This window comes from Blennius ocellaris (assembly GCF_963422515.1).
Source record: "Blennius ocellaris genome assembly, chromosome: 20".
Classification (NCBI taxonomy): domain Eukaryota; kingdom Metazoa; phylum Chordata; class Actinopteri; order Blenniiformes; family Blenniidae; genus Blennius; species Blennius ocellaris.
In genome coordinates, this window is record NC_137669.1 from 16929939 (window position 1) to 16950402 (window position 20464).

Consider the following 20464-nt stretch of genomic DNA (forward strand, 5'->3'; position numbering starts at 1 on the left):
GTTCTGTCTTTTCAAAAACTTTTTGGTCCCATGTGTTACTTTATTAAGATTCAAAGGGCAAGATAATGTTGGAAATGTACTTTTTTATCTGCTGTTTTTTGGTGCACTCAGAGTGATACGCATGTACTGCAAACTGAAGTGAGCAGGATGGCTCTTGGTACCTGTTTGTATGTAAATATATATATGTTTGTTGAGGACAAATACTTAATAAAAACATCTCAACTAACTTTGCATAAATAATGAATTTCCCAATTTTCATTTTTCTTTAAATTGCACATTTTATGTAAAATCGATTTGAGTTATCAGAAATTGTATTATTTAAAGTGATCACATTGCCTTTTACTATCATTTAAAATACATATTTCTCGTGAAACTTTCTCACATGTGTAACAAATTCTTTGTTTCTCTCTCTCTTGCAGACTGGCATGGCGTTAACATATGATCCTGCTGCAATGCAGAATGGGTAAGATCTTTATAGTCAATCCATCCTTGGCACCTTTTAATACACTCACCTCTTGGCTCATAGGACCCCAGTCAATACCTCTGTCATACATAAAGATTAATGTAGTGTCTGCAGTTTGTTACTGTTTGATTAAGGAAATCTATATAGACTTCAAATATCGGTTTTCATTGGTGGGGTCAGGTGAGAAATGGCAAAGCGGAGCTGAGTGAGCTCGTGGGCGCACACGTGTGTGTATGTGTGTGTGTTGTGGTGTGTTGTGTTGAGTTGTGTGTCTTTGTGTCATGACTTAATGGTGCTGTGGAAATAAATGACCCGGCAATGTGTTTTATTTTCCCCTACGGTGCTGAGACAGGAAGGAGAGCGCCGCGGCTCCCCGTCTATCTCCCTCTGGCCTCAGTCATTACCAGGAACCTCGTCACTCCCACTTCCTTAACCACTCACCCCCCAGTGACTCCGAGTCAATCTCAACCCCCCCCCCCCCCCAAAAAAAAGAAAAACTGTCTCATATTACACTCAGGAAAATATGTTAAGGATTGCGTTTCTGCAAATTATACTCCAAAACACATTCGTATCAAGAAACGAAAGCAATGATAACATTATTTGGTTTATTCAAAATTATAGGCCTATATTTAGGCCAGTTTTAGTGATTATACAATGTCAGCTTCAATCAAGTGTGAATGTAAGATAGAAAATGAAGACTAGTTAACCTCCAAAGAATGAAAATAAATGTAAATCAGCCACTTTCCATTTGTGAGCTTCTGTGTGTCTCACTGCTACATCTAAATTCAAGTGCAAACTGGATTAAGAATAATGACGATGTAAATTACTTGCGTCTTATGCATATATATCTAATGCTATTGTGAGACTAAAATTTGCATTTTCTGTTCTGCATTAATATGTTGAATACATTTGAGTTGACACCTTCACAGAAATACAGCAAAAAGAATTATTTAAGATAAAATCCAACCTAAAGAGCCTCAACGTTGACTCTATTTAAAACCTCATATATAAAAACAATTAGTGAGGTTTCCTTTTATCTTTGAACTGAGCCTGAAGATTTAGTGAATTTGCCACCGTGTGTTTTGGTCCCCATACACTCGATATTGAAGGTCGACTTTCACGGAGACAACAACAGTTCAGTGCGGATGCTCCGTGTGTGGCTCAGCTCGTCGAGAAGGTCGTCTTTTAATCCCAAGGTCGGAGCTTCAATCCTCCATCCCCGTCCAGATGTCAAGGTCTTGTTAGGCAAACACTGAAGGCCGCATCGCTCCCAATGGAGGCGGAGCAACGTGCATCCCCATTAGTGTGTGCATGAATGGGTGAATGTGAGTGAAAGCACCATGTATAGGCTTTAGGGACGTCTTTCTACAGTTTTCATTATTTGGTATTGAGATGTGCAGCCCAGGCGGCAGACATCATTTTAAGTTCCACTCATGCTCCGAAATTACCTCGTATGCTATAAACTTTGGATAATGTCTGTTTCAAATCTCGTACTGCTTCTTCAAATTCAGTAATTGAATTTAACTAAATTTGTGTAATTGACAGCACATGAAGTAAACGTTTGTTTTCACGTTTCCTAGAAAGCTTCAATCAGCTGACCGCAGTCATCTGAATATTGGCTTCATGAGACATTGTAGATCAAATTTAAGTGAAAGTATCAGGAGTGGTTTAAAGGTTAAACTGCTTCGAGAACAAGAAAATAATCACAAATGTGTAGTTTGTAGCAAGAAATATACAACACATCCATAATGTAGTAGGAGTTTTACTTAATAATGAACCCGAGAGAGAGATTTGTGGTGCTAACAAATGGGTGTGTGTACGAAGACGTCCTGCAGAGAAAATGTTGCTGGATTGTATTGAACCATCGTGAAGTGTGCTGGTGGGAAATACCCACATCTGCCAGGGGTTTTCCTACCCTGCAGACGAATACCTGCACCGAATCGACTCCACCCTGACCAAAAAACATGCTTCACCTTCTGGTAAGCAGCTTTGTGGCTGAGGATTAATGCTGCGGGAGGATAATGAGCTGGAACATAACTCAGAGCTTTAAAGACCTCAGATCAACTTCACATCGCGCTGAGACGGCGTGGGTTAGTGCTGTAGGTTTCCACACCAAGTTCAGGCGGTCTAATAATGTGAATATTTGATATATTCGAGCCCACATTGTGAAAAGAAAAGATGATCCTTGTGGTCTCACACTTTACGATGCTGCCAGTTCACTGAATGTCAATGTTTTCTCATAGCTGATCTGTGTCCTCCACACACTCTTTTCTCCCTTTACCCAATTCTGACTTTTTGCATTTTCTCTCTCTCTCTCTCTTTCTCTCTTCTCAGGTTCTACTCTTCGCCTTACAGCATCGCCACCAACCGCATGACCTCCATCACGCCCTTCATCGCTGCTTCCCCCGTTTCCACATATCAGGTGGGCCATAATGCACGACATTATGGGTAGATTGCTGTCTTTGTGTGCTATGCGAGGTTGTGCGAAGAGGGAATGCTGGCGAGGGAGCGGCCTGCAACACAGCGTGGGGCCCTCTGTCTTCCTCGCTCGTTGTTTCTTCGAACATCCAGCTGTGCTCGATGACATCTGTTTCGTAGGTGGCCAACACAACAGGCATCAGAAAACAAGCATCATAAAAGGGATATAAAAAAAAAAAAAAAATGGGCTGACAAAGTAAGAAAAAAGAAAGCCACCCGTCAAGAATGAAAGTGCGTAGGAAAACAGTTTCCTCCCTCCCAGTTTCCTGACCTCTTATTTGCCCTCCGAGATGGTAATGCAAATTTCATTTTACCGTTTCATGATATTTTTACTAGCATCAAGCCAGCCCAAACCCCCCTCCCCCAGTCCTCTCAGAGTGAATTTCCACATTCCTCACGGCTCTGATCTGTGAAGTAATGCAACGGAACAGAACAGCAACGTTAAAAAAAAAAAAATTGGCTCTGTGATATGTCAGGAGCGTTAACCATTTTCCGTCACTGCACATTTCACGCAACACCCTTCGCTGAATGTAAGCTTCGGGAGGCACCGCTGCCGTGCCCGCTCGCTCAAACGCTATCTCTTAACATCATCTGGTTTTTGGTATGCAGAAACAGACAGGCGAGGTTAGGGAGCAGAAGAAGAGGGATGAAGGATAGATGGAGAAACGGAAGAGACAGATGGACAGAGGGAGAGAGAACCGGGGAGTGGAGGAAGGGTAGTTCAGGTGGCTGTGATGGTTAGAGGGGTGTTGCTGAAGGTTGCTTTGCCCGTCTTTGAGGCACGCATGATTAAAACTCTGGTCCAGTACCTGTGGTGGAGAGGCAGGGGAGGGAGGGAGGAGGAGTAGGAGGAGGAGCGAGAAAAGTGGGCCAGGGCGCGTCTCTAATCCGCTCTCGGAAGGCTTCCCAAATTGATTTATCAAAAACAATGGCCAGGCTTTTGAGGAATATTAATCCTCACAGTTTCAATATCGGGCAGCTCTGCCGCCGCTTCCTGTAATATTGCCCTTCAGCCAGTCACGGCAGGAAGGTGAGTCCTTCATCTTGTGCCCAAGTACAAAGAGACGTAGGGAAAAGAAAAGTAGGAGACAAGCTAGGCCGCCATATCTTCCAGACAAAAGGAATTCAGCTCTTTTATGATGGAAAGTATTGCCGTTATAATGAAAATCTCAAGGTGCACAGGAATGACTGCCGCTGTAACCCCTGCTTTTATGTTTATGTCGACTTGATTTTTCCTGAGCAGGAGTTTGCAATGGGATTGATTTATCAAACCCGCAAATGACCTGTACCCGCAGCAGTGCTCTGCCGGTCCTTTAAGTCCGTCTCCGGTAAGCTTGAATGATGATTGCCTCTGTTTCCTGGAAGAAATCGCTTTGATGGTCCACGTGACGGGAGCCAGCCCTGGCCAGATCACCACCAGGATTTCAGCTGGTGCCGCCAGCCAGCCATGGCCTGGTTTACATCACTGGCTGTGTCGGCAGGCCCTCTGGCTGGCTGGCTGGCTGGCTGGCTGGCTGGCTGGCTGGGCTACTAACTAGCTATCTGGCTGTCTGGATGTATGTGTGGCTGGTCGGATGGGGGGCCAATTGGCTGACCGTGGGGCCGAGTGACTGACTGGCCAGCTTTGGCTGACAGGCTGTTTTGAATTGCAACACAAGCTGTGAAGTTCAGCCAGAGGTAGGGAGCTTCTTGGGTCATGCACATCTTACCACGTGAGTGCAGCCGTAGAATAACTGCAGCCTATTAAGTGCTGTAATTTAGAGCTGTTTCTTAGTCCTTTAGGGCAAATATAGCTCAAGATACGTCCAAATGAGTTCGGCACAAGTAAACTCATTCAAGTATTTTTGTGGTTTATGCTCGGCCTAATGGCATTTTCTTATATTGCTGACAAATGAGCTGTAGGGGCTTCCCCTCTTTGTCTCAGCACATTGGGTTTCACTGAAATGTTTTTCATGAGTGTTGAACAGGTAACGGAGAATGTGTTTCGCTCTAGTAGTCCAAGTATCTGGTCTGGCTTAAAATGTAAAAGCAAAACCAATTGGGTATTTCAACTCCATTTTGACATGTAGCCAAATGACTTACTGGCTTGGACTGTTTGGAACTTGTATTTCTCAAAAGTCTTAAAAAAAAAAAAAAAGGGATGTTTAACTGCTTTTGTCTTGAGTTTTACCCAACAAAACTTCCACAACAATATTTTATGCCGGGCTAAATGCACTCGGGGGATTATCGCCGCATTGTTTACTACCTGCAGAGAACTGACAAAGAGTTGATATACTGTAGAAGAAAGTCAAAACCTCAGCAGGAATCCCTCCATTGCACACACTCGTACAACAATACAGTGGTTCTGGCACGTGCCACGTTGTGCTTCGTTTTGTGATTTTTGATCCACACTGCATCCAAACTCTAATGAAACTGCTACAGACTTTGTTTTAAACTCATTGTGTTTAAAAAAAACAAAAAAAAAACTCTCGATCTCACTTTTTTAACAGCTTGGGGATCATTTTGGACTGGTTTTGTAAAGGAATAACTGCTCACGGTTTTCATTTCAAATTGGCTTAATTAACTCGATTTGAACCCCTCCCCAGGTGTACATAGCAGTCAGGAGCATTTTAATTCAATAAGCTTAATTAAAACATCACCCAGGTAACTTTTTTTTGTTAAATCTTTAGCTCCAATTATCAAACATGGGAAATAATGCATTACCGTTAGAGAAGAGGATGGTGGTCCTCCACCATGAATAGAGACGTGGACACTGTGACAACCAGAGAGAATAAAGCATCAAAAATGTGATTTATAATGGATTTGAGACAAATGTGTTTTCTGTTTGGCTGCTTCTTTTGTTTGCTTTAGCTGTAAAAACATCCTGGATCACCCGTTTATTCTGCATATTCTGACCAGGAGTGGATTTTTACACGTCCCAACAGTTTTAAAGCCAGCTATACAAGTACAAATAAATCACTTTACCATTTATGACAATTTCAATATGATACCAATTTCTCTTCTCAAGAGATTGGCCAAGTCTGGCTCGAGTCTGAGTCTCGAGACCCTTCTCTTTATTAAATCATCACATGATTGTCATGCAGCGTTGAAGTTAGAAAACACTGACGATAAGTGAATAAAGACGCGCCGTCTATCTGTTTTGCCGTTCATCTGGGGAGAACAAATATTGTCATGTATAAACAAGCAGACTTGGCTTCATGTTATAGAATGGCAGGCCTGCTTAAAGTGTGGCTCCAAATCACGCATTTGGGTTGGCTCAGAGGATTGATTGCTCTTATAGTAGATTATTCCGTGTTTGTCTTTGTTTAATCTGATCATTTTAGTGGGATCAGCCGGCAGTCTGTGTGTTTTCCTGCTACAAGCTGTCTAATTCTTCTATCCAGCTATCTTGAAGCTCTATTTGTTCTGTGTCCATTCCGCCAGTTTCTTGATAATTGTCCGTCATTATACTTTTTAACTTTCATTTGCATTTATAAATAGTCATGTCTCTGTATGTTTTACTCTTGTCGAAGCCTGGCATAAGTGTGGTCTCCACCACTTTCAAGTCTTTATTTTTAGATTAAAAAAGCGACCCTCCTGGTATTTCCTGTGGGTTTCGTTTAAAGGTCTATCCTTAGGAGAACTCTCACCTCTTTTCCAAAAACACAAATTAATATTATTATAACAGAGAAGGAACCTAATTTAGAGGCTTTATGCACAAGTCATAGTTGGCAATAACGAGGCAGGGTGGAGATTTTCTCCCTCCAGACATTAAAATTCTTTTAGTAAATCTTTGGCACAATTCAATATGCGTAAAGTTCATCCCATTCTGGTGCTTTTACCAGTCAAATCATTTTAAATCCTCTGGACTGAGGAGTGTTTCAACATTTTGCCATTTCTTGAGCAGCATCTATTTCTGTCTGTGTGGTAATATTGTAGTTTTCAGACAATACGTTACACTTTTTCAGAAGTTGTTTGGCTGTTCCTGTGAGTTATATTGATATATATCACTATGTACCACCTGTTTTCATTTTATGAAAACAGAATGCTGTTACCATCAAAATAACCTCCAGTTTGACTACTAAACATCTCCAAAAAGAATTGTAATCAAATATTATGACATAAGTAGCAGAAAATTGTAACAGAGCATGAGAAAGAGTTATCACTGTAAATAAGTCTGACTTATATGTGGGTTTTTTTATCTTCATGTAATCCACAAAACTTGGGTTTAAGGGTTGTCACCATCCTGATACATGTTTTGTGTTTCTCTTCAGGTCCAGAGTACGTCATGGATGCCTCATCAACAATATGTTATGCAACCTACAGTAAGTACTCTACCATTCACTCGTGGTGCAGCTGTCCTCGACTGCCCACCCTCAATCCACATCTGACTCCTGTGCAGTATTTCATTGGACTCGCTGAAAGTTTTTAAGAGAGACTTGTTACATGGTGTTTATTTTAGTTTTAGGCCGAGAATAGTTTACAACGGGGAGGATTTTTTTTTTTTTTTATATTCAGGGCAATACAAGCAACCAAAAATACAGATTCTGTCTGGAAAATCGTTTAAGACACATTATTTGTCCATCACAGGTCAGATTTTAAACCGGGTAAATTTTAGTAGCACAAAATCCAGTTCTGATAACCACGTGGATTTATCTCTCCTGAGCATTCAGACACGTCTAATTTTGATTTTGGTTTGGAGTTTATAGGTTGGTGGTTGTGCCAGGAAGCGATTTAGCGTCATTTAGCCGACCGCAGCATGAGGCTCACTTTGGGCCGTTGCCCTGGGTTACTCGCCCAGACAGGAGACTGGGAAAAATTAATATTAATTCGATTTAGCTCACACGGTCTGCGACAGTGAGGTAGTCGCATTGCTTTCATCGGTCCCGAGTCACTCTGATTGGACTGGACAGGATCTTTTTTTTTTTTTTTTTTTGGCGTAGAGCTTTGGATTAAACTGACAAAGTCAAACTTACTATTTAAAAACAAGTTTGTTCAGAGTGTGATTTAATTTTTGAATAAAATTAAACAATCATCAGACAACAGTACACATTTTATAACTTCAAAAACTCCATCCTACCTACAGCAATGGTTCCCAGACTTTCCTCTCGAATATTACATCAACATAAAACAATGGTGGTTTAGTAAATAGTTTCAAGGGTGAATATCGCAATTGATCCTAGTACCATAAATGATCTCATTTGCTTGCTTAGAGGTTTTAACTCATTCTGCCAGAGGCTTCAGTGTTTGCTTGAGGCTTTTCGTGGCCCCTGAAGCACAATCGCTGTACTTTATTCTCGACTGTTCTCACTTTATTCAACGAGAAGGAAACCCGGTAAGAGTCAAGGACAACAACACAGAAACAACTTTAAAATAGCTCCGCCGTATTACAGCTGAATACACTACTCAGTGCTGTTCCCACTTACTCCCTTAGTGGTGAGCGATACAGTGTGCTGCACTATTTTTATAAACTCTGTCTTTTTTAAGGCTTCACGTAAATGGTTTAAAATATGGAATATAAAGAAAAATACAGCATGAAATTGCATATGGTTTTTTATTCTCACATTACCTCTAATGACCCACAGAGCCGCATAATTTACCACATGATTTAATATCAAAGTTCACTACTCTGTGCTAATGAGCAAATGAATATGTATATGGAGAAACAGGTAGCCCCCATAATTAGGATTTATGTCCCAAAGTGTTTTGCAGCAACAACACTGCGTATATCAGATGTATATCAAAAAAAAACTACCCGAAAAGCTCAAAAGTAACTGGCAGAAGTACATTTGCATTATTTCAAGAAGTGGTGAACATTTATCATGCAATGTTCACACTTAAATGAGCTTGGAAGCTCTTGTGAATGAACAAATTTGCAAGCCACAGACTCTGTAGCTGCCGGTCCGGCTCTCGCTCGCAGAAGTGTTCAACCAGCCGCATGCCCCCCCCACCCACCCCACCCCCGCCGGGACCATTTACCACTCAGTCCTACCCAGCTCACTTCCACTCCCGCTGTGGGACCGTGAACGTGTAATCTGGGCGCAGCGGGCTACCAGCCGGACAGACATGCACCACACCCAGCTGCAGCCGCCCTCCAAGGCGCTCAGTCGCTGCTTCAGCTTCACCAACTTCCTGCTTTTACTGTGAGGTTCTCAGCTCACCTTGCCCACCTCTCACCTCCTGTGCTTTATCAGCTCCTCAGTCAGGGCTACACTGTCCTCAGCTGGATCCCCAAACGAGGGTGAAAATCACATTAATTCACAGCCTCACACGAAAGACACTCCAATGTAACTGCTCAGCATAAGATTACTGTCTTTTTAGGGGGATAACATTTTGGTGAATATCTCCAAATGATATATTAAAAGATATTGAAATGTCAAAATGGCGACAATATACTCAACTAAATACCACTATGCATACAAACCCTCGGGTTAGTGGCTCCAAGATGCACTGATTGAAGTCAGGACGTTAAGTCCGATTAATTAATCTAGATTAAAACTGTGTGAGGGCTTGGAGTGAAGGAACAACATTCTAAGTTTGTTGTTCTCAAGAATCCAGTGTTGATGTGAATGCTCTAAAAATATGAGTGAGCTGGAGTATTTGTGTAAAGAATGGTGAAAACTTCCCCTGATCCCTGAGCAAGTCGGATCAGCAGCTTCTCATACTGTTTGCTTAAGGCTGTGGCTGATGTTGTTAGATACAGTTATGAAACATCATAATTGTGTGTGGATATTAGGATAAAATCATTGTAGTTTTTTGTTACATTTAAGACTTCAGATTAGAATATATTTGGAAATCAAGAAAACCAGGAGATTCTCAAGGGTTTACGTCGTTTTTCTTACTAATACGGTTTATTTGAATGTTGCTCATCTTTGGGAGTCATTCAGACTAGTAAGTCATCTGTTGTTATGCCTTGCCTGTTGTCACATCCACAGAATACACACAACCTCATCGTCCGTGTTTGTGTAGCTGCTCATGTTTGTGTGTGCCATATGTGTGGTCCATGCTGCTTCTTCCCAACCAGCCCATACAATGCATGACAGCCATCCATCTTCAAACCTTATGTCACGAGGTCTCTTGGAGCCCTTGGCAGAAGCTGCTAACCAGCAGCCACAGCGTACGGTGGTCTACATCTCATCATGCCTTCATGCCAGCAGTAGCCACATGGCCATATCCATCCCTGTGGCCCCATCCACATTTTGTTCCAGAGGCTCTTTCTGCCACCAAACGGCTGCTAGGTGCTAACCCCAGCTGTCTCGGCCTTCAGTGGATCATGTCTACCAATCTGTCTCCCTTTATGACCCGCACTCACATCGTCTACCAGCTCCGCGCGCAACAGACCACCGTTCACACACTCGCAGTCTACCAGCAGCCCAGTGAATCGTATCAAATTAGACAAGCACCCTGGTTTTGGATGCTTGTGGGGCTCCTCAAAGCATTAAAAACCAATTGATCGTGATGCTAATTGGTGGCTCGCTGCTCACATTGCACGTTAAACCAATGGAGCGTTGTGCTTCTTGTGTCTCTGCAATATGGAAGTGGCCGTGAATGGGTAGGGGTGATATCACAGGTTGCCTGTTAGATAGATGCACTGGAACATTGTTATTGAACCAAATCCAACAGAAAAATATCGAAATGAATTCAATTGAATGAGCAGGACACTAATACTAACTTAACATAATGTAATAGATCATTATGATTCAGGTTACAGAAATGCTACTAATAACTGACATTGTAGTGTCAGCTTAGGTTTTAACCCTTTTTGAGGGAAGTGACCATATTTGATAACTTCTGAATTTCGAGAGTTAATTTGCTCTTTTGGTCTGTGCTCCATATGGGACCAGTTTAATTTTACTGTGTGGTAATTATAATGTGCATCCTTCTTTCAGTTCAAGCTGGGGTCAGTAACATTATTCTGCATTAACAAAAATCAGTTTGAATCAGAGCAAAGGTCGAGAAATTTAAATAGTCACTGCTCCAATTTTCTACTTGAAACATCACACACAGCAAAAAGATTCTTTACAAGGCATCACATGGAGAGGGTGGGATGAGAATGTGAAGTACTTTAGCATCAAAACTATTGACACTGGTTGCAATGAAAAATATATATTAAATTCAGTGTTAACCGGCAATACTGACCTTTTAAACTCTTTTTGGAAGGTGAAGAAAAGGGAGGCAGCTGGAGCTTCACTGACAAGTTCGTAGCACTTTAGTTTGAGAGCACACAAAAATCTGCAGATCTGCCATTGTTGTGACAGGGAAAAATAAGCCTTTATTCAGTATAGTATTCACATCTGAGGTGAATACACCCATGACAAATAGTGTTCAGAAGAGCTGAGAAAAATATTCCCGTGTCAAAACAACAGTGTCTTGATCGCAGTTGTTTTAAGTCGCATTGACGGGTAGAATTTAAATGTGATTAATAGCGACAGATTTTGTGTGGTCGCAGTTGAGACTGAACAGTCGAAAACCAACAACACAAGCAGATGTGTCAGTCTACTCTTATTACAACTGTAACTTTGCTGGAAGCAAGAAACATTGAGCTAAAGAAGCTGTTCGTGCAAAACCTGTTCATCACGGGCGGGAAGACAATCTGTGTCCAGCTGTACTAAATAAATAAGGCAATTATTTTCAACAGTTGTATAACATTACATTGGGCAGAGCATAACATGCACCCAGATCAAATTCAACAAGCACACTTGACTGAACTGTTGTGAATGGCAACATCTGCAAGGACAAGATTCAATCAGTATCAATTATATATGTGACTTTATGTGTTGAATACAAACCAAATTCTCTTCAGGCATCATATCATATCTGCAGATCAGTTTGAAAGCAAGGCCTGTTTTGTTTATTATTAGTTATCTGTATGTCCTGTTTGAGACAAAAGAAAAGTTAGAGTCTCTAATATTAACAGTCTAATAATAAAGATTCCCCCTGGTCACCTGCAGACATGTCCAACTGGAAGGTCAGCTCGGACCTGCTGGACAGGTTATGTCTCTCAGTTGGTTTGAGAACGACTTGAGGCCCCCATTTTCCATTTTCTATACCTGATCTATCCGACGTTAGACATTGGGCATGTTACCGAGACACAATTATGCATCTGCTTCATTTATAGACAGAAAATAACCTACCACCCAGACCAGGTTCTTCCTGCTGCGAGACAAGACTGCAAATAACGCCACTGCCGTGCTGTTAATATATTATTCAGTGGAAATGATAGCTGGCGTGTTGGGTGGCAATAAATCCAACTGCAAATATTTTTGAGCGAGACTTGGCTTATTGCAGAGTAAACAGAGAGCATTGCAGCATGCAATGCACTCCTTCGGCAAAGGTGTTTGTTTGTATGTGACTAGATTAAGTTTGACAAGTCTATCCATACGAAACTGGACTTCATCTCGCAGAGGAGCCGCGACTTTGTTGGTGGTTTCAAAGAGACATTGAGTAGAGAACAGTTTTCAGAATGTATTTATCCCCAATTAATGGACAAGATGCACTCGGCTTGGCACTTGATGGAAAGTGACAGTGCTTTTTTTTTTTTTTTAAGTGGACAGCTAAATGAAGCAGGCCTTGTGTTTCTCTCTCGATCCCCCCCGCTCTTCATTTGCCCGTCGTGTCTCTCAGACCCTGTTTGGCAGTTAGGCGTGGGATGTCAGAACTATGGCCGCGTTCCTTTTATGCTCTGCGCCCTGATCAGCGCCACACAAAGTCGGCAGACCTCACAGACACGGAGAAACCCGACGAGCCAAAGTCCCCATCTGACAAATACATATGTACAGCCCAGAGAGTGATGCAAAACTGCATAAACACATATCGGCGGAGTGCAGAAACACAGTCTGTGTAATGGCAGATCGCACTTAACACACAGATCATCAATCACACACGCACACTCTGAAATTCACTTCGCACTGCCAAAGAGTGTCAGGGTAAGTGCAGTGCCAGCCATGCGCAACATTGCTGTCTTTCCCCCTGACTTATCCATCCCCCCCCCCCCTCCCCCCCCCATTCTGTACTGTATGTGCTTCAAGTGTGCATTTACCGAGGTGCATTGGCCCTGACATACTGGAGGTGAATCACCGAATTCCTCACCGTTGCACGCCAGCCAGCCCTCCCTGGCACCGACTTTGAATAGAAACTCAGTGGACCTCTCAGAGCTAACCCATAACTATCCGCCCTCATCGGATAGGGGTGAATCAGTGCACTGCGTGATACCCATCTCTCTGCTTGACATTAAAAATGCTCGGCGGATTCAGAGGGGGGGGGGAACATTATGTTGGTGTCATGGATTTGACTGGCGAGGCAGAATTTGAGACAGAGCGACTGTCGCCCTTGAGTTTCTTCCAATACTCTCTATCTTTTCATCCCTCTATCCCATCCGCACTCCCTTTCTATGCATCTCTTTTCCATACTCCTTTATTTTTGTCTCTCTTCACCCCTCCTGCATCTCTTTCTCTCCCTGTCTCTCCTCACTCCGCTGCCCTTTCAGAGTAAAACTGCAGCTACTGTGCCAATGCAAGTAAAAAAAAAAGAAGAAGAAGAGAGAAAACACGTAAAATTACATTTTCTATTTATGGTTGAATTTCATACATATAAGAGAGATATTGTTGTCAAGCCATTGAAAAGGAGATTGAGCAGCAGTAATTGTACTGTACGTTTCGGGATATTATCTTGACAAATTTAGCAATAATGGCAAAAATACATTTTGAGTCAAAAGCTGCCATGCTTTGGTGGGCTGGCCTTATTAGCTCACTGTGTTTTTTTAATTGGATTTCTAATCTTCTATGGCTTTTGAAAATAGAGTAAATATTCTGGAGAGACACTTGTGTGTGAAGTGATCCATTTGTCTGCAAAGGCAAGTCAGGGAACCGTTGATAAATGAGCACAGTCCAACCATGGAGGAGAATGGACCTCCCATGAAGACATGACAAATACTGTTACATGCTTCATCTAGCAGTCTGATCCTCTCATACACACATATGTGCACTCATACGGACACACCACCAATCCATCTTAATAATATCTTCCTTTATAAGGACATGTTTGCGGTTTCCTCTTCAAAATAACTTCATTAATATCAGCATTTTGTACACTGTATTACATAATGAACATCATGAACAGCTTGATCTAAGTTATAATCTGGTTGTCGTTAAATGTTGCTGTGTGAATGTGAGTGTGTGATCATTACTGTGCGTGTGTGTGTGTTCACTGTGATCGGCTTGAGTACCCCACAACCATGAACAGGATAAAGCAGTATAGAGAAGGAATGCATTTAGATGGGTATATAGACATAAATAATTAGTAATGACTAGACTGTATGATGTTTTACCGTTGTTAATTTCATATGCAGAATAAAAATCTTTCAGTCCAAAAAAAATTATTACCCAACAAAACAACCATCATATCAGCCCACTCATCCCCAAGTCAACCAACCAAGCCTTTAAATTATACCGACTTTGAATAATATAAGTTGAGGTAGCAATAAATTACATAAACAGTTGTAACTTTGAGGCAATAAATACACAAGTTTAGATGGTTTACAAAACATGCAACATTAAGCAAGTTAGTATGCTGCTCTGAAGTCTCGCTCTGTAATTTTAGTCCACAACGTGCCATACTCCATCTTTTATAAAATGACACATCATAGTCGTGAAAACACTCCTGTATACCTCAGCATGTAAATCAATCTACATCCTCTGAGATATTATAGAAGATGGACAGACAAATTAATCAATAAATGGAAGATGGCTGATCTGTCATCCCGCTCATTGTCAATTCATTGCAAAGGACGAGGAGATTGACAGCAGATGAAAATCATTGCCACGATGCCAGAGGTGAGACATCCTTCATCAGGATCAGTTCCCATTAGTTAATCTGTTGACATACAGTTTGTTGTCCACTCAGTTGCTTCAATTTCGCAGTAATGGTTTTCTCTCCCCTGTAGCTCCTTGTTATGCTTGCAATTAACATTTCCCCCAACCATCAAAAAAGTGAGATTTAAAATGTCTGTGTGATGACAAAGTCCAAGATAAGCTGCTACACACATCACTGTCAACTTGTGAGTCTTCATTCATTGCTATTCAACCGTGGCACGCCGCCTCGGTTAAAAGAAATGAAGGGTTCACATTCCCACCTCAGTCTATGGCACGCTGGGTCTTGCAGACAGACTAAGTTGTTAATAGTAGGACAGCCCCAGTAGTCTGTTAGCCCCAAGGAGGGATTCAAGCTGCAGATTAGAGTGAAAGACCCAGGATGCCAGCTCCCTTTTCTGGGCTTACATGAATAGAGAGGTGCCTGAGGGCATCTGGAAACTGTGGCCACAGTTGGGCTTGGTGAAATAAGACTTTTGGGGCGACATTGTGAACTTCAGTTCACAACAAACCCAAACCATCATAAATAAGTGCACATGCAGTCAAATTCACATGAGAAATATAGAAACCCCACCCACAGCCGGACTACATTTCACTGCAATAACAACAAAAAGTAGTTTTGTGGTTTCTACGGATACAGTTTCATTGCCCCCCCCCCCCCATATAGCCTTCAGGTGCCCAAAGTATTAGGGGGTTCCTGGATTTCCGCCCCGTATATAGTTAAGTCAATCATCAGCAGATGTTTTATAACATAAGGCTTTCTGCACTCGAAATGTCTGACTGAATAGGCTTCGTTTATAACGTTGCATGTTGAAAAACACCCGTGTTGTTCTCGAACTTTTATAGAATTACCCAAACCCCTGTAGCACGAAAGTATCCTGCAGTGTTCACTTCACATTTGAACTGACACAAAGCGCACAAACGCATACACACCAGCATCAGTATCCAAACCACAGAACTTCACGTGGAGTAACCAACTGTCAAATACAGCCAGGAATGTGTTGAGTCAAGAGCGGGTCTTCTTTCATGTGAACAGCACAAGTGATGCTTTGTTTCTGTGCAAGGCTCAGGAGTACAGCCTGAGTCATTGTTTGATGTTTTTGAGGCTTTTAATGTGTGTCTTTTCTTTCTTTTTCCACCCCATTTTCTCATTTCGCCTGACATGAAACACCTTCATTAAAAAAAAAAACCCTTCTCAACAAGCCGGTTCGGATGTAAATTGTTAGCACAGTCGACTACACTGGTTACAATTAGTAGATGTCTTCTTCCCACCAGTAATATATTTGGTTAGGGAAGGTGTGTAAGCTTCCATTTTGGGGCCTCAAGCAATTCCATTTACAGCAAAGGAATGGCCTGAAGGTATTGCAATATCTATACCAGTGTAGATAGGCCATAATGTAGGATATTATCACCTGAAACGGTGATCAACATTGGTAAATGTTTAGCTGTAGGGATGATTGTGAGTGTGATACTCATCAGTTCCAGTCTGATCAAAATTGGACACTCTAATGTTGATCATTTCCACAGGTTACAAACTATATAAACTAGTTTTTCTTTCACAGAAAAAAACTTTTCTGCTCCATTTTGTCAAATGTCACTTTGTGACATCAACACTGGTTATTACACAGCCTTGTCATTTATCTTTTTTTTTTTTTAAGATGAGAGGCTGCTTTCAGTTTGATACTAGCTGCCTGGACGTACTGCCACACAGAATCTGTGCAGGTTTCAATCAGAAAGTAAATTACCTTAATAGCCTCTTGAACACTGAGGAGATCCTTCAGCCTTTAATGGATCAGGCAGTAAAAACATCCACCATTTGTACGATCTTTATGTATTTTCCTCACCTATTTTACTGTTGTTATTTTCTGATCTGCCAATGTAGAAGCCATGCAGTGAATATGAGCTGATCCAAGTAAGTGTTTTAGTCGTTGGACTGTCAATAGTTACTTGTAATGAGCAGCCGTTAAAAAACATTGCGGGTCGTAAGGTTTTTTTTTGTTTTGTTTTGTTTTACTGGATTTCTTATTTACTGTGCATTGTCTGTGGTCATTGAGTGTATATCAGTGTAGTTTACAACCATAGGAGCTGGTATCGCCTCCTCTCCTGTCTGGGGGAGGATCGATACAATCTTAAGGAAGATGGGCTGCACACACAGACAAGCACACAATCTCCCTCACACTCCAAAACATGTGCGAACACTGAAGGACTCTGAACATCAGCTCACATATTCGTAAGAGATCTGTTTGCAACGTCCATTAGCATCCCCCCTCCTTTTTTCCTCTTTCTCATAAACACAGAGGATGAATCAAAAGCATGTTTTGCCTATTTGTGTCAATCTCGGTATTTCCTTTTTTTTTTTCCTCTCTCCAGTCAATCTGTCAATGGACAGACACTCTACCAGACAGACACTGGGAAAAGACACACACACACACACGCGCACGCACTAAAACCCCCTCTCTCACAGACACTCAGTCTCACAAACACAGAAAATCGAAATCACAAATCGGCTTAACTCTCCCTGACACGTCTGTGAATTAAGCCTTTCCGTTGCTCTCCTTTTCCCATTATACAGGCATTGTCAAAGGCTGAATCAGTAACAGGTAGCCCACAGCTCCTGCTGCTCCCCTCTCGCTCCTCTCTTTCTCTTTCCTTCGCCCTCACTTTCTCTCTGTGTGTTCATTAGCCATTTCTCTCTTGTTCCCTCTATTTCCTCTCCCTTTCACCTCCTCTCGTCACTTCAGTCTTCCCCATGACCTCCATCAGCTCCTTCCTTTAATCATCTTCCTCCCGTCCTTGCAGCATGTTTCTGTCTATCCCCTTTTCTCTTATTTGTCCATCACAGCCAGTGTTTGAATCACATCAAGCAATAAACATGGTACATTCTTTTTTCCCATTATACTGCATGTGTGACTTATTTATCGGGTATAATCATTTAGTCACATTTCATCTCGATATTGGAAGTTATTTATGTATTGCAGTATAAATTAAACATGAAGTGCTACCACTGCATTTTCTAGGAGAACCTGCGGTGGTTACAAAACCTCCAGACAGAAAAACATTTCAAATTCTGTGGGGGGGAAAAAAACTGCATTTAAATTTTAACTGATGTAGAAATATGATAATGCTACAGAGTGGGATCTGTTAGAATGGCCCGCTTCCTATAGGGAAACATTCAAAGCAAACAACAACACACCATTCTTCATTTGTGGCGATTCCACACTGACATCTTTAATTTCTTCTCATAAATCCTCTTCACATAAAATCTTTCATTTAATGATTGGTGGGGCCCCATTTAGCAAATACGTGATCACCAAACTGACTTTGCCCATTGTAGCTGTTGGAAAACAAACTGATCCCAGTGTTCCACCCAGTTATTTAGCTTTTTATGTGGAGCTGTAATTCCAGAAAGGATCACATGAAGCCTGCCTTGTGAGTCAGAGAGAGAGAGAGAGAGAGGGAGGTAGAAATGAGAGCGAGTCAGCCGGCTGAGTTTTGAATGCAGGGAGTTGACAAGCAGAGCGATTCTGACAGGCTGTGTCTGCACAGTTTGTTCTCCAATAGGCCCACACAGAGTCACCAGTGGGCTGTGTGCATGCGCACGCTTGCACACGTACTCCATCGGATTTGCGGCTCGTCGCCGGTGTTCTTCACACTCGTGCACAGAAAGCTGGTGCACACAGTGTGTGGAAGGCTCACACTGAGGCACACTTACAGTACACACACGCGCACACACACACACATACGAAGTGAGAAGAGAGCTGAGCGGCACAGAGTGAAAGGAGTGACTTTTTGAGCGCGCCCCTCCCAAGGCTTCACTGCCGGGGAAAATGGAGCTATCATGACAAGAGATGAAAGAGCAACAATGGTTTCATCACTTCCCCTCATGTTTCACTGCACCGTGGAAAAAGAAGCTCCCAACGTTCTCGCCCACCCGTTAGGGAAAACATGCTGTGCATTATTCCAAGAGAGGAGGCTGAGAAATGAGTGACAGTCAGTGAGGGAGGGATGGTGAGAAAACATCCTCTTGCAACAACCAGTCAACCACATAGAAACATGTTGTTGATTCATCAGCAGCAGCTATTGATGGTTGTGATGGACCAAAGACAGAAAATAGTGTATATTGATCTTGAAAATGTCCCAGTGTTCTGTTGCTGTTTATTGATGCTGTCTCGCTTTTCTCTTCTGACTTGGCTGTCCTCACATTGCCGCTGGCTTGACCCTATTTTCTCTCTTCTTTCATTTTTATTGCTTTCCTATTTTTGACAATCCCATCGCTTTTGCCTAACTTTTCATCTTTCCTCTTATTCTCACTTCCTGGCTCATTTCTGTAACCCTTGATAGCTTCAACACCCTTATGATCACCCTGCGATAGACCATCTCCAACTTAAAACAGTTTATGTGGTCTTTGTGATTCTGGCATAAGCCCTGGGTCACAAGCTTGAGTTTTCAGGTAGACTGCAGACACAGTGCATATGTCACTTTGTCCCGTTCTCACTAACGTGGCATTTCAAGCATATCTCAAGGTTATTTCCTAAGGTTCGGTACACAATCCGTCTCAACTGGAGATTTGATGAGATTTTGGTGGGCCAAGCTTACAGGTCAAGTTCACCGAGACCTCAGATTTTCTTCAGAAAATCTTGAGGCAGTTTATCCAAGTCTGGCGTATAACTTTCCTCGTATTCAAAGATACGCTGATTATGTTTGTATTGGCAATAAGGTTGAATTTGTTTCAATGCACTTTGCCATGTTTTAGAGATGCAGATAGAGATCTCGCCGCCTGTTTTTAATAAACTGCAAGGAAATAGTCGTACAAACAGCTGTACACAATAAACACAACATTGGAGGGGAAAAAAAAAACCTTGAAATGGAAAGTGTTGCCTGTGAGGTTGATAACTTGTTTATATTAACATTGCAATGTGACCCCTTAAAAAGAGGAAAACATTGCATCTTCATTATTTATTCAGTCTTTGGCACAATTGCTTTCCTATACCTCAAGATGGTAATTTACTACCCAATTATTAAGTGAGTATCTCTTTAAAGGCCTGCAGTGATTCCCTCGGGTGTGGTACAAACGTTGATTCTGAAGAAAGGTCAGGTTAGGGTTTGTCTGAACGGTCAAGTCGCTCTGGCTTTACTTTTTTGTAAATACACTATATCAGTAGAGTCTGTGCCTAATGGCTTTGTTTACAACTCCTTAGTGGACTGTTATATTGGCTGTAGACAACCTTTAATGTCAAATACCACAATGAGGCAGTGAGTATATTCCCATGAAGCTTTTTTTCCTGTTAATATCAATTATATGTAAAAAATGAAGACTTGCACATCTTCATTTTGCGGCCTCCTTCTGTTCATTTTACCTTTTTTTTTATGTTTTCCGTCCTTCCTCAGGGTGCAGTGATCACGCCAGCCATGGACCACACTATGTCCATGCAGCCTGCCAGCATGATGGGCCCTCTCACCCAGCAGATGAACCATCTGTCCCTGGGCACTACAGGAAGTGTGAGTCCTCCTCACATACCACCAACTTCTCACACGTGCTTTCAGTTGCCATAGTTTCAGTTTGCCGCTTGAAACAACCTGAACGTTGAACGAAAAAAAAAAAAAAAAACAACCTCGTCTTGATCTGCATGTTTCTGTCATTAAAGTCGATTTCAGTCTTTTCAGGCTCAATTGCCGC

At 41.9% G+C, this 20464-nt stretch overlaps 1 protein-coding gene across 3 annotated transcripts in view; it reads left to right on the forward strand.

Moving 5' to 3' along the window:
* The window catches only part of LOC308144829 (RNA-binding motif, single-stranded-interacting protein 3), a gene marked incomplete at its 3' end in the record, with an annotated part of 293608 nt that overhangs the window by 256166 nt on the left and 16978 nt on the right, over nucleotides 1-20464 (forward strand). For all 3 annotated transcript variants that reach the window (XM_080516066.1, XM_080516068.1, XM_080516067.1), the window contains 4 exons: nucleotides 420-463; nucleotides 2798-2885; nucleotides 7195-7245; nucleotides 20176-20286. In XM_080516066.1, coding sequence (XP_080372192.1) covers nucleotides 420-463; nucleotides 2798-2885; nucleotides 7195-7245; nucleotides 20176-20286 — 294 coding nt within the window. The remainder of the gene's footprint in view (nucleotides 1-419; nucleotides 464-2797; nucleotides 2886-7194; nucleotides 7246-20175; nucleotides 20287-20464) is intronic.